The sequence below is a fragment of the Bos javanicus genome, chromosome 25 (assembly GCF_032452875.1).
Source record: "Bos javanicus breed banteng chromosome 25, ARS-OSU_banteng_1.0, whole genome shotgun sequence".
NCBI classification, from domain to species: domain Eukaryota; kingdom Metazoa; phylum Chordata; class Mammalia; order Artiodactyla; family Bovidae; genus Bos; species Bos javanicus.
The window spans coordinates 19,261,008-19,287,544 of record NC_083892.1 but is presented as its reverse complement, the minus strand read 5'-3'; the positions used below and the strand labels follow the sequence as shown (position 1 = coordinate 19,287,544).

General features: G+C 38.4%; 1 protein-coding gene across 1 annotated transcript in view; it reads right to left on the bottom strand.

Moving 5' to 3' along the window:
• Positions 1 to 26,537, bottom strand: part of LOC133238290 (phospholipid-transporting ATPase ABCA3-like) — a 198,709-nt gene that overhangs the window by 61,845 nt on the left and 110,327 nt on the right. The window contains exons 14-16 of the mRNA XM_061401221.1: positions 8,034 to 8,286; positions 7,601 to 7,805; positions 579 to 801 (exon numbers count right to left, since the gene is read on the bottom strand). Of these exons, the coding sequence (XP_061257205.1) occupies positions 579 to 801; positions 7,601 to 7,805; positions 8,034 to 8,286 (681 nt within the window). The remainder of the gene's footprint in view (positions 1 to 578; positions 802 to 7,600; positions 7,806 to 8,033; positions 8,287 to 26,537) is intronic.

Sequence of the window (26,537 nt, the reverse complement as noted above, 5' to 3'; positions counted from 1 at the left end):
TCAATAATTTCTCATATGGCTTAATATTCCCCCTTGAATAAGTGTACAATGAATATTATAATAGATCTTCAGCTAGCTCAGGGAATTAATTATTTCATGGGAGGGCATGATCTAAGGTCAATAATGGATTGGAAGCTTATTCTTCTCAGTCTCTGCAAATCCAAGGATAGCTGGATTACTTAAAACAGATCACAATAATGTTTGTAGAGTGATTTAATAAAGACATGCCAACATTCTATCTCCTAAGAAATTCCTATTTGATATCTTTGCCAGTCCAGTCAATTTCTCCTTAATCTCAAAATCAAGAGGAAAATAAAGAGATAAATATTCTGCAAATGCCATTCAAAATAAGCCTGAAGGAAGAGGATTGGGTTAGCAAAAATATCAGTGTTATAATTTGTTTTGCATTGTACACAACACAATTCGTATAATTTTAGTGACACTTAATATGGTTATTAACACTAGCATAAAACTTCCCCAGAAACCCCGACGCAAACAACTTTGCAATGTTCCATTCTTTAAGCCAATTCCTCCATAACTATTCCTGTGGAAAAGGGGAAATTGTTTTAAGTCCTTACCCTGAATTGAGGATATAGTTACATCTGCTACTGCACCAAAAATCCCTGCACAGTAGTTAAATATGACGAGCTTGGCATAGGCACTGGTATGACTAGAAAACAGGAAACTTATCAGGTACATGAAGGGAATGACAGCCCAGCCAAACACCATGAAGATGAACAATGTATCCAGAAGGCGGTAACCTGTGACCAATATCTTCAAGTCAGAGAACGTGAACACCACCTGAGACACAGAATACAGAAATAAAGTCAAACTGAAGAAAACTATGCAATATAATACATGAGAACACAAGTCAATAAACCCAGAGAAGGATAAATCTTTCTTTGTTAGAATACAGAGCTATTTATGAATCAAATAATTTGATCTGTGATCATGGCTGTGAGGTACTTCCATGTTTTCCTAATCAGTGAGAAGACCCCTTTATTTTACTTTCTACTTGCTTTTATCTACTTGGAATAGTTTCATTTTGTTCTTGAACAAGATCAAAGTATATTCTTTCTGCCTCTTCACCCAACCCCAAACAAACTCACTCTCAATATTTCCAGAAGTTATATTCCTAGTAAGAAAACTTTTGTTAAGGTTTTAACTCTGGCAGCTGTAAGCTGTGATGTTAAGGGACCTACTTTTCACAATTCTCTATTTTTAGATTCTGCCTCTTGACTCTACTGTATTCCTAACCCTCCTCTTCCTATCTCAGCCACTCAGTTGAGAAGCAAACAAGGAAGTCCAAAGTTATAGGGGATCTATAAGGATCTATAAGGGGATTCTGTAAGGAAAGAGAGAACCTACAGAATTATTAAGGAAAACAAGTTTCCAGAGGTCTGCATCTTGTAAGTTATTAATTGTGGTTTTGCCAAATATTCTAGGGTTATCTATTTTGAACTATAAATGATTACATAACAGGATATTTGAGACGTGAACAGCAATGTTATATTGATAAGATCTACTACGTGATTGGTAGCAAATTTTCAATGGTAATAGAAAAAGCAACAAAAAGCAAATATAACATTAGTGAAAATATTTGGGTATTATGGACATGACAACTTTGTTTCTATCAGAGCAGACTTTCAAGTGAAATAGAATGAATTCAATTGCTTGCACATGTACGATAATTTTAGTACTTTTAAAGATTGAGTAATATTCCATTGTATGTATATATCATATTTATTTATCCATGTTTTCATCAGTGAACATGTGAGTTGGTTCTACTAGTTGGCTATTGTGAATAATGTTGCTATGAACAATGATGTACAAATGTTTTCAAATTCCTGCTTTCAATTCTTTTGGAATTCCACTGTTAGTGGAAATGCTAACTCATATGGTAATGCTGTTTATTTTTTTGAGGAAGTGCCAAGCTGTTTTCCACAGTAGCTTCAAGCGTCGGACACGACTGAGCAACGTCACTTCACTTTACCATTTTAGATTCCCACAATCAGTGCACAGTGTTGTAGTTTCTCCACATCCTTCCTAACACTTGTCATTTTCTCTTTTTGATAGTAGTCATCTGAATAGGTACAAAGGAGTATCTCATTACTGTTTTGGGTTTGCATTCCCTTAAAGATTACTGATGTCAAGCATCTTTGCATGCTCTTATTGGCCTTCTTTGGAGAAATGTCTACTCAAGCAAGCTCTAGCTCATTTTTGAATTGGGTTTGTTGGAGTTATTGTTAATTTTGGGGAATTCCTTATATATTCTGGGTATTAATTCCTTAGCAGGTATAAAATGTTAAATATTTTCTTCCATATTGTGGATTGCCTTTTCACTCTGTTGACAATGCCCTTTGATTTATGTGTTTTCTTAGTTTTCATGAAGTCCGATTAATTTATCTTTTTCTTTCTTCTGCTTGTGCTTTTGCCATCACATCCAAGAAACCGCTGCCAATCCAATGTTATAAAATTTTCCCCCTTTGTTTTCTTTAAAAAATCTTACAGTATTAGCTCTTACATTTAGAACTTTATCCATTTGAACTTAAGTTTTGTATACAGTTTAAGATAAGGATCCAATTTCATTCTTTTGTATGCGAATATGCAGTTTTCCCACCATCATTTGTTGCAAGGCTCTTCTGCACCCATTAAATAGTCTTGGAACTCTTGTCAGAAATCGTTTGATCATATATGAAAGAGTTTACTTCTGGGTTTTATTTCTGTCCCATTGGTTTATATACTAGTACCAGATTCTTTTGATTATAGTAGCTTTGTAGTAAGATTTGAAATTAGGAAGAGTGAGTACTACAACTTTGTTCTTCTTTTTCAAAATTGTTTTAGCTATTTAGGGTGATTTTCTCCTTTTATCACTAGACACTACCCTTTTTATTTCTTTCAACACTGTTGAACATAAAGCCTATTTTGTCTGATATTGGTATACCTACTTCAGGTCCCTTTTGTTTACTATTTGCATAGAATATCTTTTCCCACTTTTTCACTTTCAGCTCTTTCTTTCTTTTATTCATTAGATCTAAATGAGTCTTTTTTAGACAACATATAGTTAAATCATTTATCTTAATCAATTTTTCATATGCACTTTTTGATTGGGCAGTTTAATCCATCTAAATTTAAAATAATTACTGATAAAGGCTTACTTTTGTCATTTTGCTTACTTTTGCTATTTTTTAAGTAATTCATTTTTGTCCCTCAGTTTCTCTGTTATTGTCTTCTTTTTTATTCAGTTTTCTTCTGTTGACATGTTTTGAATCCCTTGTCTTTTACTTTTGTGTGTATTCTATAGCTATTTCCTTTGTATCATGAGTTACATATAACATACTAAAGTTATAATAATCCAGTTTGAATTGATACCATCCTAACTTTAATAACATATAAAAGTTCTACTACTATACAACTCCTTCCAACTCTTTGTTATTCATATTACAACTTACATTTTTATACATTGTAAACCACTAATATGGATTTGTAACTATTTTTATACATTTGTCTTTTAAAACTTGTAGAAAAGTGGAGTGGCAAACAAAATTTCATTCAGTGTTATGGATGAACGTTATGTCTCCCCCCTCATATTGCGAGCTTATATCTTTAAGCCCTAAGTCCCAGTGTGATTGTATTTGGGATGTAATTAGATTTAGATGAGGTCATGAGTGTGGGGCTTCCATGATGGGATAGTGTCCTTAGAAGAAGAAAGACCACTCTCTCCCTCCCTCCCATGTATGGACGTAGTGAGAAGGTGGCCATCTGCAAGCCATGAAGAGAGTTCTCACTAGGAAACAAATCAATCAGAACCCTTGATCTTGGAGTTCCTAGTTGTCCCTCAGCTTTCATTTATCTGAAAATGTTTTAATTTCTTCCTTGTTTTAGAAAAACAGCTTGCTGGATATAGAATTCTTCAGTGACACTTTTTTCTTTCAATATTTTCAATAGGTCATTCCACTGCTTTCTGACCTCTAAAATCTTTATTAAGAAACTGATTAGTAATATTATTTATTAATATTATTCAGGACACACAGGGAGTTACTTCTCACTTGGAATATCCTCTCCTTGTCTTTGAATTTCAGCAGCGTAATTATCATGTTTCTCAGTATGGGTCTTGTTTGGTTATTTCTTACATGCTATTTTTTGAGATTCTTGGGGTTTTCGATTCATATCCTTCATCAAATTTGGGAAGTTTTCAGACATTATTTCTTTAAATAGTATCTTTTCACCTGTTCTTTCTCTCTTTTCTCCCTGGGACTCCCGTAATGTGTAATTGATCCAGCTGATGGAGCTCCATAATTCTCTGAGGCCTGATTTACTTTTTGCCATTATTTTTTCCTCCTGCTCTTTTGACTTGGTAATTTAATTTTTCTTAAAGCTTGCTAATTCTTTATCCTGCTTGTTCAACCTTCTGTTGAAATCCTTCAGGGTTTTTCTCAACCAGTTATTATATATTTTAGCTCCAGAATTTGTTTGGTTTATTATTACAGTTTCTGTTTGTTATTATTCTTATTTTGCTCATATATCACTTTCCTAATTTTCTTTGGTTCTTTGTATTTTCCTTTAGGTCTTTGAGCATATTTAATACAGGTTTTAATACTTATTATTTATTTGGCTGTGTTGTGTCATGCAGATTCTTTGGTTGTGGTGCACAGACGCTCTGGTCGTGCATGGGCTCAGTAGTTGTAGCACATACTTACTTGTTCCACAACATGTGGGATCTTAGTTCCCCAACCAGGGATTGAATCTGCATCCCCTGCATTGCAAGGCAGATTCTTAATCACTGGACCACCAGGGAAATCCCAATATATTTTTAAAAAATTGAAATATAGTTGATTTACAATGCAGTGTTAATTTCTGCTATACAGCAGGGTAATTCAGTTATACATAAATATATGTACTTTTCAATATTCTTTTTCATTATGGTTTATTACAAGATATTGAGTATAGTTCCCTGTGCTATACAGTAGGACTTTGTTGTTTATCCATTCTACATATAATAGTCTGCATCTGCTAATTCCAAACTCCCAATCCATCCCTCCTTCTTCCCTTTCCATCTGAGATTCAAGTTAGGCTAGACAGAGACCAATTCTTTTAACATTCTCAAGACAGGTCAGAATGTTGTAAATAAAGTTATGTTCTACTTCCTTCACTTTGAGGGAGATAACTAGCAACTGGATTGCCATCTCCAATAGACCAAGATGATGCTGCAGGAGGAAGGGGCTGAGTCAAGGGCCAGTCAAAATGCAATAAAATTTCCTACTATTTTGAATGTGACTTTTCCTTTTTTGGGCATTCTCCTAAAGAGCAACTGCTATAGGTCTAAGACTGTTTCTCAGAGGTTGTGTAAGGTTATTTTAAACAATTAACTCTCACCAAACTTTTGATTCAGGAAGCTCTGAGCACTCCAAACAGGGTAAATGCCAAAAAACCCCCAGTATACCAATAAATATAGTAATAAAGATAAAAGTCTAAGTAAAAATGAGAAATTTTTTTAAAAATCAGTGGGGAAAAAAAGATATATTACATTCCAAAGAGTAGTAATAGTAAAAATACAAAAACTGACTTCTTAAAAACTGATGGAAGCAAGCCATGAGACATTGGAATATTACTAAAATATAAGAGGGGGAAATTCAGGAAAATATTCTTCAAAAGGTAAAGAAAATGAAATAATTTCCATGCAAATAAAATCTAAGCTTTTTTGTCACCATAACTTTCCTAAAGAAACTATCATAAGAAATTCTTCAGGAAGAGAAAACTGATGTCATATAAAATTTCAGAATAAAAATGCAGAGCAATAAAAAAAACTCTATGAATAAAAAGTGGTAATATCTTTTGGGTATGTAGAAATGAAAATGTCTTATTATAGTAATGCAAAAAGTCAGAGGGAGTCATTGAAATGATAAGGCTACAAGATCGTACCACTGTTAGGGAAGTGGTAAAAGCAATAGCTTGTAATTAACCAAATGTGTGTGTTAATTTTTAAGGCAGTTGCTAAAAGAAGCATTAACACAAGTTAACAGAGAGCAGAAAAAAAGGGAGAAAGAGGAAACAAAAATAGATTATTTAAATAGGAAAAAAATAAGATGATGTCATAAGCCCAAACTTCTTAGAATGCACCAAACTAGATTGCTAGCCTGAAAAAAAATAACACCTTTGGAAAAAATTTCCCTTTTGGAAATCACAAGTATATTTTCTTATCAAGTACATATAAAATATTTATAAAATTTTACCACATGCTGGATCATGAATATATATTTCATGATATATTCAATATATATATTCAAAATATTTCAAATGATTGAAAATATTCATATAATCTCCAATAAAAGTGGTATTAAGCTATGAATATATTTTCAAACTGCCTAGAAATCAAATCATACATTTCTAGAAAACCTCACAGTTCAAAGGTATTTTAGAAATTAGAAAATATTTGGAAATTAGTGATTTATAAAATAATATATTATAGCTGTGGAATGTAGCTAAAGCAATCAGAAATTTTTTAAAATAAAAAAGTTTTAGAATTTGTGCAATGTATGCATAGGGTGAGGAGTAAGTATTGGTAGCAAATGGAGAAGGGAAATTATGGTGCATGAGGTAATATCTGCATTAGCTCCCCCAGTTAGTTCATGTAGTAGCAAAAATTACTAGTAGCCTCAAAAAGTTGGTAAGTGGCTATCTGGCAAACCATGAGAGGAGGGTAGCATTGAGCCCCTTGGCTACAGTAGTGCATATAACAAAGAGAAAAACATCAGGCTTTCCTCTCTACCCTGGAGCTCTCCATACCACCTTAAGCCTCTAATCCTTTGACTTTTCTAACGTGTAGTAGCTTAGCTCTTCCTCAGAACCAAAAGTTACAGCATTCCAACTCTACAGCCAGTACATCTCTCTTAAAAGAAACAAACAGGTTTGTTTTAACTTTCACAGCAGTGGCTCATTGACCTTCTCATAGGATAGAAATTTGGCTGTGGAGAAGACACCAGGTATAAAGAGAGATGAAAGCAACAAGCATAAACAGACCAAAAATCCTCCTAATTTTGCTTTTAGTAATAAAAGTTTCAATAGCTCTTCATTGTCTATTCCACATTCAAATATTCAAAAACAGAAACATAAAATTTAAACAGTTGATGGCATAAAATTTAAAAATCTCTTGAGGGAAACTGTAAAAATTGAGCATAAGGATCTCTTTTATAACAAATAATTACAACAGATAATAAGATGGGAAAACACCAGGACCAGAAGGAAAATAATTTTAAAGTATTTGTTTTGTTCAATATGGGACTGGTCTTCTAGTGTGTATATTATATCCTTCAATAATTGTAGAAGCTTTGGGCTGATTACATATGAAAGAGCAAGCACATAAGAAGCCAGATCAAGAGACATCTTTATGTGTCAGCAGACAGTAATCTTTTATTAAAAAGTAATAGAAAATAGAAAAATTTCACTATGAGATGCATTCCACAAATGATTCTCTGACATAATGAGCCAAAGAATTTTTTTCTTTCTTGAGAGATGTATATTTAAATTAATATTAGCCATATAAGAATCCTCTGGTGTTTAACAGAGAATGAACTCTTAAAATACTTGGTCTGACACTCACCAATAGTAAGCAACAGGAAATGAAGAAGATGAGGAAGTCCCACAGCAGAGCAGAGAGCCAGAAATTAAGGGCATACACCCCACTCAAAAACTGAATGTGCTTCGCTTTAGTGACTCTCTCATTCACTGTCAGGAGACAAAAGCCACTGACAAGAATACTCACACCAAAATACAAATTTAAGGCTATTTGTGTTCCTGTCATCATTCTACAAAAGAATGAATAAAGCAGACACATTGGTAAAGCAATAAAGTGGGAAACATTAATTTCTAACAATAACTTTAATTATTATTATACATTATATTTATTATTAGCAGCTATTTCACTATTTCAATTAACTTTTAAAGTTAACTTTTAACAAAACACATGGTTGGAAAGGGAAGAAGGGATCTATTTAAAGCTTAAAGTTTAAGTTCAATGAAAAAAGTATACATACGAATATTTAGGTCCACTAGAAGCAGAACGTACAGGCTGAGGTTTGTTGATGACTGTAATGGAAGCATCAGGGCCAGAAAGTGACATAAAAATGACATTGTCTAATACAGCCAGAGATAATGGTGATGAATGGTATGCCTCATCGTTGAACCAAAAGTTAACTGTATTTTCATTTCCATTAACCTCAATGGAAAATGCAATAATGCATGAGTAAATACATTTTTGACTATCCACCAAATAGGTCTTCAGATCACCTGGAATGAGAACATAATACTGATCATGGGTTCAGCACGCAATACAGATCACTAACTATGGATTTTAGAGAGGGCGAACCAAATAATTTTATTTGCCTAATATTTTTTTTCCCATTCCCACAATAGCTCTGACAAGCTTTGACCATTTAACTTAAGAATTTTATTCTTCAAAAAGTTTACAAATAGTAAATGCTGGAGGTGGTGGTTTAATCACTAAGTTGTGTCCAACTCTTTGTGACCCCCTGGACTATAGCCTGTAAGGCTCCACTGTCCATGGGATTCTCCAGGCAAGAATCCTGGAGTGGGTTGCCATTTTCTTCTCCAATAAATGCTGAAGAGGGTATAAGTAGATTGATGTAGCCATTATGGAATATAGTAAGAAAGTTCCTTTAAAAATTAAAAATAGAGTTGCCATATGATCCAGCAATTCCATTTCTAGGCATATATTCAGAAAAGATGAAAACTCTATTTTAAAAAGATAAATGCACCCAATGTTTGGAAAACTAAGACCATGGCATCCGGTCCCATCACTTCATGGCAGATAGATGGGGAAACAGTGGAAACAGTGTCAGACTTTTATTTTGGGGGGCTCCAAAATCACTGCAGATGGTGGTTGCAGCCATGAAATTAAAAGATGCTTACTCCTTGGAAGGAAAGTTATGACCAACTTAGACAGCATATTAAAAAGCAGAGACATTACTTTGTCCACAAAGGTCCATCTAGTCAAGGCTATGTTTTTTTTTCAGTAGTCATGTATGGATGTGAGAGTTGGACTATAAAGAAAGCTGAGCATCAAAGAATTGATGGTTTTGAACTGTGGTGTTGGAGAAGACTCACGAGAGTCCCTTGGACTGCAAGGAGATCCAACCAGTCCATCCTAAAGGAGATCAGCCCTGGGTGTTCATTGGAAGGACTGATGTTGATGCTGCAACTCCAATACTTTAGCCACCTGATGAGAAGAGCTGACTCATTGGAAAAGACCCTGATGCTGTGAAAGGTTGAGGGCAGGAGGAGAAGGGGACGATAGAGGATGAGATGGTTGGATGGCATCATCGACTCGAAGGACATGGACTTGGGTGGACTCCGGGAGTTGGTGATGGACAGGGAGGCCTGGCTTGCTGTGGTTCATGGGGTTGCAAAGAGTCGGACATGGCTGAGTGGCTGAACTGAACTGAACTGAATGTAAATAGCAGTGTTATTTTTAATAGCCAAGGCACAGAAGAAACCTAAGTGTCCATCAACAAATAAATGGATAAAGAATATTAATCCTTTATCATTCAGCCATAAAAAGAATGAAATAATGCCATTTACAGTAACATGGGTGGACCTAGTGATTATCATACTAAATGAAGTCAGACAAAAGTAAATACTATGATATCACTTATATACAAAATCTAAAAAATACTACAAATGAACTTGCAAAACAGAAACAGACACATAGGAAAAAACAAACAAACAAAAAAAACCTATGGCTACCAAAGAAGAAAGGGGGAGGAATAAACTAGGAGTATGTGATTAAGAGATACACACTATGAAATATTAAATAAACAAGAAACAAAGATATGGCACAGAAAAATATATCCACTATCATGCAATAACCTATAACAGAAAAGAATCACTTTGCTATACACCTGAACCTAACACAATATTGTAAATCAACTATATTTAATTAAAAAATAAAAATACATAGAAAAATCTTTATTCTGTTAACAGTCCACATACACCTCACACATTTTAGCTAAATTTCACTGAGAAAATGTGAAATACATTAATTAATACTCGGTATTAATTCTCTCAAACTTCTTTTCTTCCTTCAAACTGTCAGTCCCGAAACTGATTTGTAAGGACTTCCACTTCTTTATTTTTTGCATTTTAAACTTTTTATTTTACATTGGAATGTATTAATAATGTTGTGACAATTTCAGGTGGGCAAAAAAGGGATTCAGCCATACATATACATGTATACATTCTCCCCCAAACTCCCTTCCCATCCAGACTGCCACATAACAGTGAGCAGAGTTCCCTGTGATCTATAGTAGGATCTTGCTGGTTATCCATTTTAAATATAGCAGAGTGTACATGTAAATCCTAAACTCCCTAACTATCTCTTCTCCCCATTCTTCCCCATGGAGGAATAAGTTCATTCTCTAAGTCTATGAGTCTGTCTCTGTTTTGTAAATAAATTCATTTATATCATTTCTTTTTAGATTCTGCATATAAAGGATGTTATATGATATTTCTCTTTCTCTGACTTCACTCAGTATGACAATCTCTAGATTCATCCATGTTGCTGCAAATGGAATTATTTCATACTTTTTTAATGGCTGAGTAATATCCTGCTGTATATATCCACCACATCTTCTTTATCTATTCCTCTGCTGAAGCAACATTTCGGTTGCTTCCATGTCTTGGCCATTGTAAATAGTGCTGCAACGAATATAGGAGTGCATGTATCCTTGTGAAACATGTTTTTCTCTTGGTATATGCCCAACAGTGGGATTTCAGGGTCAAATGGTAGCTCTATTTTTAGTGTTTTAAGGAACCTCTGTACTGTTCTCCATAGTGGCTGTTGTTATTGTTCAGTCACTCAGTTGTGTCCATCTCTTTGCAACCCCATGGATGTAGCATGCCAGGCTTCTCTGTCCTTCACCATCTCCTGGAGCTTGCTCAAACTCATCTCCATTGAGTAGGTGATGCCATCCAACCATCTCATTCTATTGTTGTCCCCTTCTCCTCCTGCCTTCAATCTTTCCTGGCATCAGGGTCTTTTCTAGTGAGTCAGCTCTTAGCATAAGGTGGCCAAAGTATTGGAACTTTAGCATCAGTCCTTTCAATAAATATGGAGGGTTGATTTCCTTTAGGATTGACTGGTTTGATATCCTTACAGTCCAAGGGACTCTCAAGAGTCTTCTCCAGCACCACAGTTCAAATCCATCAGTTCTTTGGTGCTCAGCCATTTTCATGGTACAACTCTCACATCCGTGCATGGCTACTGGAAAAATCATAGCTTTCACTATATGGATGTTTGTCTGCAAAGTGATGTCTCTGCTTTTGAATATGCTCTCTAGGTTTGCCATAGCTTTCCTTCCAAGGAGCAAGTGTCTTTTAATTTAATGGTTGCAGTCACCATCTGTAGTGATTTTGGAATCCAAAAAAATAGTCTGTCACTGTTTCTATTGTTTTCTCATCTATTTGCCATGAAGTGATGGGACTGGATGCCACGATCTTAGTTTTTTGAATGCTGAGTTTTAAGCCAGCTTTTTCACTCTCCTCTTTAATTTTCATCAAAAGGCTCTTTAGTTCCTCTTTTCTTTCTGCCGTAAGGGGGGGGTGTCATCTGCATATCTGAGGTTATAGATATTTCTCCTAGAAATCTTAATTCCAGCTTGTGCTTCATCCAGGTGGGCATTTCTCATAATGCACTCTACATATAAGTTAAATAAACAGGGTGATAATATACAGCCTAGATGTACTCTTTTCCCAATTTTGAATCGGTCCATTGTTCCATGTTCGATTCTAACTGTTGCTTCTTGACCTGCATACAGTTTTCTCAGGAGGCAGGTAAGGTGGTCCAGTATTCCTATCTCTTTAAGAATTTTCCACAGTTTGTTGTGATCCACACCGTCAAAGGCTTTAGCATACTCAATGAAGCAAAAGTCAATGGTTTTCTAGAATTATCTTGCCTTTTCTATGATCCAGCAGATGTTGGCAATTTGATCTCTGGTTCTTCTGCCTTTTCTAAATCCAGGTTGTACATCTGGAAGTTCTCGGTTTATGTACTGTTGATGCCTAGATTGGAGAATTTTGAGTATGACCTTCCTAGCATGTGAAATAACTCCAACTGTGTGGTAGTTTGAACATTCTTTTGCATTGCCTTTCTTTGAGATTGGAGTGAAAACAGACTTTTCCAGTCCTATGTCCACTTCTGAGTTTTCCAAACTTGCTGGAGTATTGAATTCAACACTTTAACAGCATCATCTTTTAGGATTTGAAATAACTCAGCTGTCATTCCATCATGTCCACTAGCTTTGTTCATAGTGATTCTTCCTAAGACCCACTTGACTTCACACTCCAGAATGTTTGACCCTAGGCAAGTAGTCACACCATCGTGGTTATCTGGGCCATTAAGATCTTTTTGTACAGTATTTCTGTGTATTCTTGCCACCTCTTCTTAATAACTTTGGCTTCTGTTACCTCCAATCGTTTCTGTCTTTCTGGGGTGGCCAGTGAGGAGATACCCCTCGTCCAAGGTAAGGAGCAGCAGCTGCGCTTTGCTGGAGCAGCCGTGAAGAGATACCCCACATCCAAGGTAAGAGAAACCCAAGTAAGATGGTAGATGTTGTGAGGGCATCAGAGGGCAGACACACTGAAACCATAATCACAGAAAACTAGTCAATCTAATCACATGGACCACAGCCTTGTCTAACTCAACGAAACTAAGCCATGCCGTCAGGGCCATCCAACGGACGGGTCATGGTGGATAAGTCTGACAGAATGTGGTCCACTGGAGAAGGGAATGGCAAACCACTTCAGTATTCTTGCCTTGAGAACCCCATGAACAGTATGAAAAGTCAAAATGATAGGATACTGAAAGAGGAACTCCCCAGGTCGGTAGGTGCCCAATATGCTACTGGAGATCAGTGGAGAAATAACTCCAGAAAGAATGAAGGGATGGAGCCAAAGAAAAAACAATACCCAGTTGTGGATGTGACTGATGATAGAAGCAAGGTCCAATGCTGTAAAGAGTAATATTGCATAAGAACCTGGAATGTTAGGTCCATGAATCAAGGCAAATTGGAAGTGGTCAAACAGGAGATGGCAAGATTGAACGTCAACGAATCAGCGAACTAAAATGGACTGGAATGGGTGAATTTAACTTAGATGACCATTATATCTACTACTGTGGGCAGGAATCCCTTAGAAGAAGTGGAGTAGCCATCATGGTCAACAAAAGAGTCCAAAATTCAATACTTTGATGCAATCTCAAAAATGACAGAATGATATATGTTCGTTTCCAAGGCAAGCCATTCAATATCACAGTAATCTAAGTCTATGCCCCAACCAGTAATGCTGAGGAACCTGACGTTAAACAGTTCTATGAAGACCTACAAGACCTTTTAAAACTAACACCCCAAAAAGATGCCTTTTTCATTATATGGGACTGGAATGCAAAAGTAGGAAGTCAAGAAACACCTGGAGTAACAGGAAAATTTGGCGTTGGAATATGGAATGAAGCAGGGCAAAGGCTAATAGAGTTTTGCCATGAGAACACACTCATCATAGCAAACACCACCAGATGGTCAACACCTAAGTCAGATTGACTATATTCTTTGCAGCTTAAGATGGAGAATCTCTATACAGTCAGCAAAAACAAGAACGGGAGCTGACTGTGGCTCATATCATGAACTCCTTATTGTCAAATTCAGTCTGAAATTGAAGAAAGTAGGGAAAACCACTAGACCATTCAGGTATGATCTAAATCAAATCCCTTATGATTATGCAGTGGAAGTGAGAAATAGATTTAAGGGACTAGATCTGATAGATAGAGTGCCTGATGAACTATGGATGGAGGTTCGTGACATTGTACAGGAGACAGGGATCAAGACCATCCCCATGGAAAAGAAATGCAAAAACAGCAAAATGACTGTCTGGGGAGGACTTACAAATAGCTGTGAAAAGAAGAGAAGTGAAAAGCAAAGGAGAAAAGGAAAGATATAAGCATCTGAATGCAGAGTTCCAAAGAATAGCAAGGAGAGATAAGAAAGCCTTCCTCAGTGATTAATGCAAAGAAATAGAAGAAAACAACAGAATGGGAAAGACTAGAGATCTCTTCAAGAAAATTAGAGATGCCAAGGGAACATTTCATGCAAAGATGGGCTCGATAAAGGACAGAAATGGTATGGACCTAACAGAAGCAGAAGATATTAAGAAGAGATGGCAAGAATACACAGAAGAACTGTACAAAAAAACATCTTAATGACCCAGATAATCACGATGGTGTGATCACTCACCTAGAGCCAGACATCCTGGAATGTGAAGTCAAGTGGGCCTTAGGAAGCATCACTATGAACAAAGCTAGTGCAGGTGATGGAATTCCAGTTGAGCTATTTCAGATCCTGAAAGATGATACTGTGAAAGTGCTGCACTCAATATGCCAGCACATTTGGAAAACTCAGCAGTGGCCACAGGACTGGAAAAGGTCAGTTTTCATTCCAATCCCAAAGAAAGGCAATGCCAAAGAATGCTCAAACTACTGCACAATTGCACTCATCTCACACGCTAGTAAAGTAATGCTCAAAATTCTCCAAGCCAGGCTTCAGCAAAAACCAGTTTCAAGCTGGTTTTAGAAAAGGCAGAGGAACCAGAGATCAAATTGCCAACATCTGCTGGATCATCGAAAAAGCAAGAGAGTTCCAGAAAAACATCTATTCCTACTTTATTGACTATGCCAAAGCCTTTGACTGTGTGGATCAGAATAAACTGAAAATTCTGAAAGAGATGGGAATACCAGACCACCTGACCTGCCTCTTGAGAAACCTATATGCAGGTCAGGAAGCAACAGTTGGAACTGGACAAGGAACAACAAACTAGTTCCAAATAGGAAAAAGAGGATATCAAGGCTGTATATTGTCACCCTGCTTATGTAACTTCTATGCAGAGTACATCATGAGAAACACTGGGCTGGAAGAAGCACAAGCTGGAATCAAGATTGCTGGAAGAAATATCAATAACCTCAGATATGCAGATGATACCACCCTTATGGCAGAAAGTGAAGAGGAACTCAAAAGCCTCTTGAAAGTGAAAGAGGAGAGTGAAAAAGTTGGCTTAAAGCTCAACATTCAGAAAACTAAGATCATGGCATCTGGTCCCATCACTTCACAGAAAATAGATGGGGAAGCATTGGAAACAGTGGCATACTTTATTTTGGGGGGCTCAAAAATCACTGTAGATGGTGATTGCAGCCATGAAATTAAAAGACACTTACTCCTTGGAAGGAAAGTTATGACCAACCTAGATAGCATATTCAAAAGCAGAGACATTACTTTGCCAACAAAGGTCCATCTATTCAAGGCTATGGTTTTTCCAGTAGCCATGTATGGATGTGAGAGTTGGACTGTGAAGAAAGCTGAGCACCAAGAACTGATGGTTTTGAACTGTGGTGTTGGAGAAGACTCTTGAGTCCCTTGGACTGCAAGGAGATCCAACCAGTCCATTCTAAAGGAGATCAGTCCTGGGTGTTCTTTGGAAGTACTGATGCTAAAGCTGAAACTCCAGTACTTTGGCCACCTGATGAGAAGAGTTGACTCATTGGAAAAGACTCTGATGCTGGGAGGGATTGGGGGCAGGAGGAGAAGGGGACGACAGAGGATGAGATGGCTGGATGGCATCACCGACTCAAAGGACATGAGTTTGGGTGAACTTGGGTGTTCGTGATGGACAAGGAGGCTGGGCGTGCTGCAATTCATGGGGTTGCAAAGAGTTGGACACGACTGAGCCATTGAACTGAACTGATGTGATATCTCATGGCAATTTTGATTTGCCTTTCTCTAATAATTAGTGATGTTAAGCATCTTTTCATGTGCCTTTTGTCCATCTGTATGTCTTATTTGCAGGGACTTCTACTTCTAACATTGACGATTAAGAAAAACAAATCATTATTAAGAAAAACCAGAAAGCCTGAAAAATTTTGTGTTTATAAAACAAATGTGGTTGAATGAATCAGAAAATTAGCAAAGCAACTAGCTTTGGAAATACAAAGACCTGAGAGAAAAAGAAAACTCACCTAGTCAAAAGTTTTATACTACTTTTCCCTTCTTACAGTTGTAGAAATAGAAGGTCGAGAAGCATAGCTGAAAGTGAGGAAAAGACTACAGTTAATAAGAACTTACAGATGTTTCATGATGCTTAGAATAAAAAACAGATATTTCAAGCTTATCTAAGAAGTCACAGTATAAAAATTCAAGATAGAGAAGCTGATAGAAGTGAGCCTTATACTCAGTCTCAGAGCATGGGCCATATCAGACATGAAGCTTTTTTTTATGGTCCATAAGTTAAGAATTATTTTTACATTTTTAATTGATGAAAAATAATATAGAAAAAGATGAAGGTAGAGAAGAAGAAAGAAGAAAGAGAGGAAAAAAAGAAGAGGGATGTGGAGGGAAGGAAGAGGTGGAGATGGAGGGAGGGGGACAAGGAGGAGGAAGAAAGAGGACAAGGAAGAAGGAGAACACAGAGACTGTATGTGGACTATAATGCCTAAAATATATACCATGTGGCTTTTGTACAGAACATTCTGGATGGCTCTTGTTTTAGTAGCTGAAAAGAAAATGAGAAGCTTGCTTTATGCTGCTTCCACAAAAAAATCATTTCTTGATTTCCAAGACTAAAAGGTGAAAGGTTAACAAACTGAAGATAAAATGATCCTTAAAATGTTGAGGGAAATAAGTAAAAAATCAGGGAGGAAAAAAAAATCTCATTCAGGGAGAAAAACTAGAGTTCAAGGCTCACTAGATCTGGGAAATACTCTCAGTCTTTCAACAGGTACATTTAAGAGGTTATATGCCAAGAGTAAAGATAAATACAATAGATCAGGTCTTATAAGACTAAATCAATATTATATCCCTTCAATCCTATTAAAGTCAGCTATCCTGAATATAACTGAGCAAATTAATAAATGAAGCCACTCAGAAGGATAATCTTAGCTTAATCCTCCATAGACTTTAGTATTTTAACATAATGTCCAGCATTCACTAAAAGTCACCAGATATTGTAAATGTGATCAAGAGAAAAAAGTAGTAAAAACACACCAAATATAAGGGTTAAAATAATCATAATTTGGAGCAGGACCTCTGCCCTGCATTGGGGAAAGTTCCCTGACATGGAGATCAGTGACCTGCAATGTCAGCAGGACCTGGAGGGCTTTAATTAGAAAGCAGGCTGATAGCTGTGATAAATGTCCTGACAATGAGGGAGGATATAAGCCTATAAAATAATTCTATAAAAACAAGGCAAGATTCAAGAACATCCCTTTTTGAGGACTGGTTCGAGATGGTGAAGTGGACGCATGTGCACTCATCTCCTCCCGCAAGAGCACTGAAATTGCAATTAACTGTTGAACAACCATAGACAGGAATATGCTGGAACCCAACAACAACAGAATAAAGATACTCCACATCCAAAGACAAAGAAGCCACAACAAAATGGTAGGAGGAGTGCAATCATGATAAAATGAAATCATATACCTGCTGGATAGGCAATGCATAAACTGGAGAACAATAATACCACAGATGGTCACCCACTATTGTGAACGTTCTGAGCCCCAAATCAAGCTTCCCAGTCTGGATATCCAGCAAAGGGACTAGAAATCCCCAGAGAATCTGACTTTGAAGACCAGCAAGATTTCATTGTGAGACTTCTACAGAGACCCCAGTCTTGGAGGGCACACACAAAATCTCATGCACACCAGGACACAGAGGAAAGGAGCAGTGACCCTGGAGGTGGCTGAACCAGACCTACCCACTACTGTTGCAGGGTCTTTTGCAGAGATATCAGGCAGTAGTGGCTCACTGTGGAGACAAAAGTACTGGCAGCAGCACTTCTAAGAAGTACCCCTTCATGTGAGCCCCCCCTTGGAGGTTGCCATTGGCCCTTCCATAGAACCTGTAGACTCCAGAGCTGGGTCACCACAGGCTACACAAACAGGGAAGGAGTGCAGCCCCACCCATCAGCAAAAAAATTGATTAAAGTTTTACTGAGCATGGCCCTGCTGACCAGAGAAAGACCCAGTTCTACCCACCACCAGTCTCTCCCATCAGGAAGTTTGCACAAGCCTCTTAAATAACCTCATCCACCAAAGGGTAGATAGCAGAAGCAAGGTCTACAATCCAGCAGCCTCCAGAATCAAAACTGCAATCACAAAAAGTTACACAAAATGAAAAGGCAGAGAATCGTGTCCCAGTTGAAGGCACAAGACAAAAGCCCAGAAAAATGACAAATGAAGTGGAGATAGGCAAACTCCCAGAAAAGAGGATTCAGAATAATGATAGTGAAGATGATCCAGGACCTTGGAAAAATAATGGAGAAGATGCAAGAAATGTTTAACAAACACCTAGAAGAACTAAACAGCAAACAAACAGAGATGGAAAATACAATAACTGAAATGAAAAATACACTAGAAAGAATCAATAACAGAATAACTGAAGCAGAAGAATGAATAAGTGAACTGGAAAACAGAAGGTGTAAATCATTATCATGGAACACAATGAAGAAAAAAGAATGAAAAAAAAAAAATGAAGATAGCCTAAGAAACTTCTGGGACAGTAGTAAATGAACCAACAATCACAGTATAGGGATCCTGGAAGGAAAAGAGTGAGGGGAAAAAAAAGAAAAAACAACCAAGAAAATATTTGAAAAGATAATAGTTGAAAAATTTCATAACATGGGAAAGGGAACAGTCAACCAATTCCAGGAAGTGCAAAGAGTTCCAGGCTGGATAAAACCAAGGAGGAATACACAGAGACACATAGAAATCCAACTGGCAAAAATTAAAGACAAAGATAAAATATTTAAAACAATAGAGTGTCAGACTTTATTTTTGGGGGGCTCCAAAATCACTGCAGATGGTGACTGCAGCCATGAAATTAAAAGACGCTTACTCCTTGGAAGGAAAGTTAAGACCAACCTAGATAGCATATTCAAAAGCAGAGACATTACTTTGCCAACAAAGGTCCATCCAATCAAGGCTATGGTTTTTCCAGTGGTCATGTATGGATGTGAGAGTTGGACTGTGAAGAAAGCTGAGTGCCAAAGAATTGATGCTTTTGAACAGTGGTGTTGGAGAAGACTCTTGAGAGTCCCTTGGACTGCAAGGAGATCCAACCAGTCCATTCTACAGGAGATCAGCCCTGGGTGTTCATTGGAAGGACTGATGCTAAAGCTGAAACTGCGTTACTTTGGCCACCTGATGCAAAGAGTTGACTCATTGGAAAAGACTCTGATGCTGGGAGGGATTTGGGGGCAGGAGGAGAAGGGAACAACAGAGGATGAGATGGCTGGATGGCATCACTGACTCAATGGACATGAATTTGAGTGAACTCTGGGAGTTGGTGATGGACAGGGAGGCCTGGCGAGCTGCGATTCATGGGGTCACAAAGAGTCAGACACGACTGAGCGGCTGAACTGAACTGAAGAGAAAAATGACAAATAACATCCAAGGAAACTTCCATGAGGTCATCAGCTGATTTTTCAGCAGAAACTTTGCAAGCCATAAGTGAGGGGCATGATACACTTAGAGTGATGAAATAGATAAACCTACAACCAAGAATACTGTGCCCAGGGAGGATCTCATTCAGATTTGACAGAGAAATCAAAACTTTACCAGCAATTAAAAGCTAAGAGAATTCAGCACCACCAAAACATCTTTATAACAAATGCTAAAGGAACTTCTCTAAGCAGGAAACACAAGAAAAAGAAAAGATCTACAAAACAAACACAGAACAATTAAGAAAATGGTCATAGGAATATATATATACTGATAATTACCTTAAAAGTAAATAAATTAAATGCACCAACCAAAAGACATAGACTGACTGGGTGGATACATAAAATCAAACCCATATATCTCCTCTCTACATGAAACCCACTTCACACCTAGGGACACATACAGACTGAAAGTAAGGGGGTGGGAGACGGTATACTATGCAAATGGAAATCAAAAGAAATTTGGAATAGCAATACTCATATCAGACAAAATAGACTAAATCAGACTATTATAAGAGACAAAGAAGGACACTGCACAATGGTTGTAGGATCAATTCAAGAAGACATTATAAATATATATGCACCCAGCATATGAGCACCTCAATATATAAGGCAAATATTTAAAAAGATAAAGGGAGAAGTTGACAGTAATATGATAATAGTGGGGGACTTTAACACCCCACTTTCATCAATGAACAGATCATTCAGACAGAAAATGGATAGGAAAACACAAGCCTTAAAATGATAGATAAGCCTCAGTTCAGTTCAGTTCAGTCACTCAGTCATGTCCAACCCTTTGCGACCCATGAACCACAGCACGCCAGGCCTCCCTGTCCATCACCAACCCCTGGAGTTCACCCAAACCCAGGTCCATCAGGTTGGTGATGCCATCCAACCATCTCAACCTCTGTCGTCCTCCTCAATCTTTTCCAGCATCAGGGTCTTTTCAAATGAGTCAGCTCTTGGCATCAGGTGGCCAAAGTATTGGAGTTGCAGCTTAAAAATCAGTCCTACCAATGAATACCCAGGACTGATCTCCTTTAGGATGGACTGGTTGCATCTACTTGCAGTCCAAGGGACTCTCAAGAATCTTCTCCAACACCACAGTTTAAAAGCATCAATTCTTCTGCTCTCAGCTTTCTTTATAGTCCAACTCTCACATCTATACATGACCGTTGGAAAAACCATAGCCTTGACTAGATGGACCTTTGTTGGCAAAGTAATGTCTCTGTTTTTTAATTTGCTGTCTAGATTGGTCATAACTTTCCTTCCAGGGAGTAAGCATCTTTTAATTTCATGGCAATCACCATCTGCAGTGATTTTGGAGCCCAGAAAAATAGTCAGCTACTGTTTCCACTGTTTCCCATCTATTTGCCATGAAGTGATGGGACCGGATGCCATGATCTTAGTTTTCTGAATGTTGAGCTTTAAGCCAACTTTTTCACTCTCCTCTTTCACTTTCATCAAGAGGCTCTTTAGTTCTTCTTCACTTTCTGCCATAAGGGTGAGCCTAGAGGGACTTAATTCATATTTACAAGACATTCCATCCAAAAGCAGAATACAGTTTCTTCTCAAGTGCAAATGGAACATTCTCCAAGATTGACCACATGCTGAGTCAGAAGGTGAGCCTTGGTAAATTTAAGAACATTGAAATCATATCAATCATCTTTTCTGACCACAATACTATGATATTGTATATCAATTACAGAATAAAAAGCCTCAAAAACACAAACACATGAGGACTAAACAGTATACTAGTAAATAACCAACAGGTCACTGAAGAAATCAAAGAGAAAATATAAAAAGTACCTAGAAACAAGTGACAACAAAAACATAATGAACCCAAGCCTATGGGATATAAGAAAGAGGGATGCTTATAGTATTACAATCGCACTTGAAGAAACAAGAAAAATCTCAAATAAACAACCTAACCTTACAACAAAAGCAATCAGAGAAAGAAGAACAAACAAAATCTGAAGTTAATAGAAGGAAAGAAATTATGAACAGAGTAGAAATAAATGGAAAAAGAACTGCTGAAAAAATAGCAAAGATTATTAAAACTAAAAGTTGATTCTTTGAGGAGATAAACAAAATTGATAAACTGTTATTCAGACTCATCAAGAAAAAAAAAAAAAAGAAGTCTCAAATCAATAAAGTAGAAATGAAAATAGAAGTGAAAACTGACACCACAGAAATACAAAGATCATGAAAGTCTGTTATAAGTAATAATATTCCTATAAAAGGGACAACCTGGAAAAAATGGACAAATTCTTACAAAGACACAATCTTCCAAGATTGAACTAGGAAGAAAAGAAAATATATACAGACCAATCACAAGCACTGAAATTGAAAGTGTGATTAAAAAATCTTCAAACAAAGAAACCAACAAAAGCCCAGGGACAGATGCATTCATAGGAAAATTCTATCAAATATTTAGAGAAGAGATAACACTTATCCTGCTAAAACTCTTCCCAAAAAATTGCAGATGGAAGAACACTCCCAAACTCATTCTATGAGGCCACTATCACCCTGATACCAAAACCAGACAAAGTACCACACAAAAATAAAGTTACAGACCAATATCACTGATGAACATAGAGGCAGATATCCTCAACAAAACACTAGTAAACAGAATTCAATGAGAGGGTAACAGGCAGGAAGAGTAGGGGGTCTCCAAATGGAGGAAATAGGCTGCAAGTGTCAGACATTTTTTACTTCTCTCTTAAGCTGCAAGAGGAAACAAACTACAAGTGTTAGATTTTTTTCCCCTTCTCTATACAAATTAAAAAGAGGTTTCTTTTAAAATTCTGTGTTGCCATGATGACACCTGGTTCCACCTGAACTTAACTTTTCTCAAACCTTGAACTAATCAATGCTTTTTTCTTATGGAAATGTTTGTTTTCAGTTCAGTTCACTTCAGTTCAGTCGCCCAGTCGTGTCCGACTCTTTGCAATCCCATGAATCGCAGCACACCAGCTCCCTGTCCATCACCAACTCCCGGAGTTCACTCAGACTCATGTCCATCGAGTCAGTGATGCCATCCAGCCATCTCATCCTCTGTTGTCCCCTTTTCCTCCTGCCCCCAATCCCTCCCAGCATCAGAGTTTTTTCCAATGAGTCAACTCTTTGCATGAGGTGGCCAAAGTACTGGAGTTTCAGCTTTAGCATCATTCCTTCCAGAGAAATCCCAGGGCTGATCTCATTTGGAATGGACTGGTTGGATCTCCTTGCAGTCCAAGGGACTCTCAAGAGTCTTCTCCAACACCACAGTTCAAAAGCATCAATTAGAGTGAACATGGTGGAGAGGTCTGATAGAATGTGGTCCACTGGAGAAGGGAATGGCAAACCACTTCAGTATTCTTGCCTTGAGAACCCCATGAACAGTATAAAAAGGCAAAATGATAGGATACTGAAAGAGGAACTCCCCAGGTCGGTAGGTGCCCAATATGCTACTGGGAGATCAGTGGAGAAATAACTCCAGAAAGAATGAAGGGATGGAGCCAAAGCAAAAACAATACCCAGCTGTGGATGTGACTGGTGATAAAAGCAAGGTCTGATGCTGTAAAGAGCAATATTGCATAGGAACCTGGAATGTCAGGTCCATGAATCAAGGCAAATTGGAAGTGGTCAAACAGGAGATGGCAAGAGTGAATATCGACATTCTAGGAATCAGCAAACATGAGGAGATGCATGGCCTACTTGGGACTGTGCCCTTGTGGTGCACCCAGGAGCCTGAGCGGCTTGGACCTGGGAAGTGCATGCCACCTTGGGCTGTGGCAACCCCATGTGCCCCAACAACCATGAGCACTCCCCACACATGTCAGCACAGTGGCATTTGTAGGGTCTCTCCCTCTCCACAGCACAACTGAGTAAGGGAGCCTGAATAAGAGGCCACTTTCAACCCCTTGTGTCAGGGCAGAGATCAGACACTGAAGAAAGACTTGCAAGCAGAGGAAGCCAACCTAAGCAAAGAAAAGATGGGGGAACTGTTAGGGGAAGCACACTGATTGAAACCACCCACCCTGGCCAGGCACCATAGTAACCATTTGCATGAGTTGTTTTATGACAGGAGATCATGATAAAGAATACGGAACTAATAAGCCACCACCAACAGGAACAGTTTGGGAAAGGTCTAAAGGAGACACCGCGTGTCTGTCCACTTCCCAGAATCCCTCTCGCTAGCATTCATCTTCGCTGCGTGATGTGTGTGCCACCAGGAAAGACTCTGAATTAGAATGATTGGCCAAAGACCACCCGGAAACTAATCCCATTACCATAAACCTGAGACTGTGAGCCACGCGGCAGAGCAGTTCTGCCCCCAATCCTTGCAGTCCAAGGGACTCTCCACCCTACTGCTCTCCACTCGGGTGCCCTTTCCCAATAAAATCTCTTGCTTTGTGAGCACATGTGTCTCCTTGGACAATTCATTTCCAAGTGTTAGACAAGAGCCCAGTTTCGGGCCCTGGAAGGGGTCTGCCTTCCTGCAACAGAACCACTCCAGAAGTGGCAGGTGTAACAGATTAAATCCTGAAATCAAACTGAGACTGTTCACTTCAGGGGCAACTGTAGACTTTGGGGAAAAGTACAAGCCAGAACAAGGGAATATCTGACACTGAACTAACTCCACACTGCCCACAACAGCTTGAAAGATATTCCTAGATTCTGAATAGACATTGTGACTGGAGCAAGAAAGTAGTGGAATCACATGAAAAATTTTTTTTCTTTTCTTTATTATTATTTTTGGGCTCCAAAATCACTGCAGATGGTGAATGCAGCCATGAAATTAAAAGACGCTTGCTCCTTGTAAGGAAAGTTATGACCAACCTAGACAGCATATTAAAAAGTAGAGACATTACTTTGTCAACAAAGGTCTGTCTAGTCAAGGCTATGGTTTTTCCAGTAGTCATGTATGGATGTGAGAGTTGGACTGTAAAGAAAGCTGAGCGCCGAAGAATTGATGCTTTTGAACTGCGGTGTTGGAGAAGACTCTTGAGAGTCCCTTGGACTGCAAGGAGATCTAATCAGTCCATCCTAAAGGAGATCAGCCCTGGGTGTTCATTGGAAGGACTGATGTTGAAGCTGCAACTCCAATACTTTGGCCACCTGATGTGAAGAGCTGACTCGTTGGAAAGACTCCGATGCTGGGAAAGATTGAGAGCAGGAGGAGAAGGGGACGACAGAGGATGAGATGGTTGGAGTGCATCACCGACTCAATGGACATGAGTTTGGGTAAAATCTGGGAGTTGGTGATGGACAGGGAGGCCTGGTGTGCTGCACTCCATGGGGTCGCAGAGAGTCAGACACGACTGAGTGACTGAAATGAATTGAACTGAAGAAACTTGTATGCTGGTAAAGAAGCAACAGAACCAGACATGGGAAAACCGATTGGTTTCAAATTGGGAAAGGAGAATGTCAAGTCTGTACATTGCCACCCTGCTTATTTAAATCATATGTAGAGTACATCATGTGAAGTGCCGGACTGGGTTGAATCACAAACTGCAATCAAGATTGCCAGGAGAAATAGCAACCTCAGGTATGCAGATGATGCCACTCTAATGGCAGAAAGTGAGGAGGAACCAAAGAGCTTCTTGATGAGGGTGAAAGAGAAGAGAGAAAAAATTGACTAGAGACTCACCATTAAAAACCTGAGATCATGGCTTCTGGTCCCATTACTTCATGGTAAGTAGAAAGGGAAAAAATGGAAGCAGGGACAGATTTTATTTTCTTGGTCTCCAAAATCAATGTGGATGGGAACTGCAGCCATGAAATTAAAAGACACTTGCTCGTTGGAAGGAAAGCTATGACAAACCTTGTGTATTAAAAAGCAGAGACATCACTTTGACAACAAAAGTCTGTATACTCAAAACTATGGTTTTTCTAGTAGTCATGTAGGAAATGTGAGAGTTGGACCATAAAGAAAGTTGAATACTGAAGAATAGATGCTTTCAAATTGTGGTGCTAGAGAAGACTCTTGAGAGTCTGTTAGACTGCAAAGAGATAAAATCAGTCAGCCCTAAAGGAAAATGATTCTGAATATTCATTGGGAAGGACTGTTGCTGAAGCTGAGCCCAATACTTTGGCCACCTGATGCTAAGAACCGACTCATTAGAGAAGACCCTGATGCTGGGAAAAATTGAAGGGAAAAGGAGAAAGAAGTGACAGAGGATGAGATGGTTAGATAGCATCATCCACTCAATAGACATGAATATGAGAACTTCAGGAGATAGTGGAGGACAGAAGAGCCTGGCATGCTGCAGTTCACGTGGTCTCAAAGAATCAGACACAACTTATCTTCTGAACAACAAAAACAACAATAATGAGTGATTTTGAGCATCCTTTATATGTTTATTGACCTGCAGCCATGAAATTAAAAGGCGCTTACTCCTTGGAAGGAAAGTTATGACCAACCTAGGTAGCATATTCAAAAGCAGAGCCATTACTTTGCCAACAAAGGTCCATCTAGTCAAGGCTATGGTTTTTCCAGTGGTCATGTATGGATGTGAGAGTTGGATTGTGAAGAAAGCTGAGTGCCAAAGAATTGATGCTTTTGAACTGTGGTGTTGGAGAAGACTCTTGAGAGTCCCTTGGACTGCAAGGAGATCCAACCAGTCCATCCTAAAGGAGATCAGTCCTGGGTGTTCATTGGAAGGACGGATGCTAAAGCTGAAACTGCAATACTTTGGCCACCTGATGCGAAGAGCTGACTCATTGGAAAAGACTCTGATGCTGGGAGGGATTGGGGGCAGGAGGAGAAGGGGACAACAGAGGATGAGATGGCTGGATGGCATCACCAAGTCGATGGACATGAGTCTGAGTGAACTCCGGGAGTTGGTGATGGACAGGGAGCTGGTGTGCTGCGATTCATGGGGTCGCAAAGAGTTGGACATGACTGAGCGACTGATCTGATCTGATCTGATCTGAAGTCTTCTTTGGAGAAATGTCTGCTTAGGTCCTCTGTTCAGTTTTTAATTGGGCTGTTTTTGTAATACTGA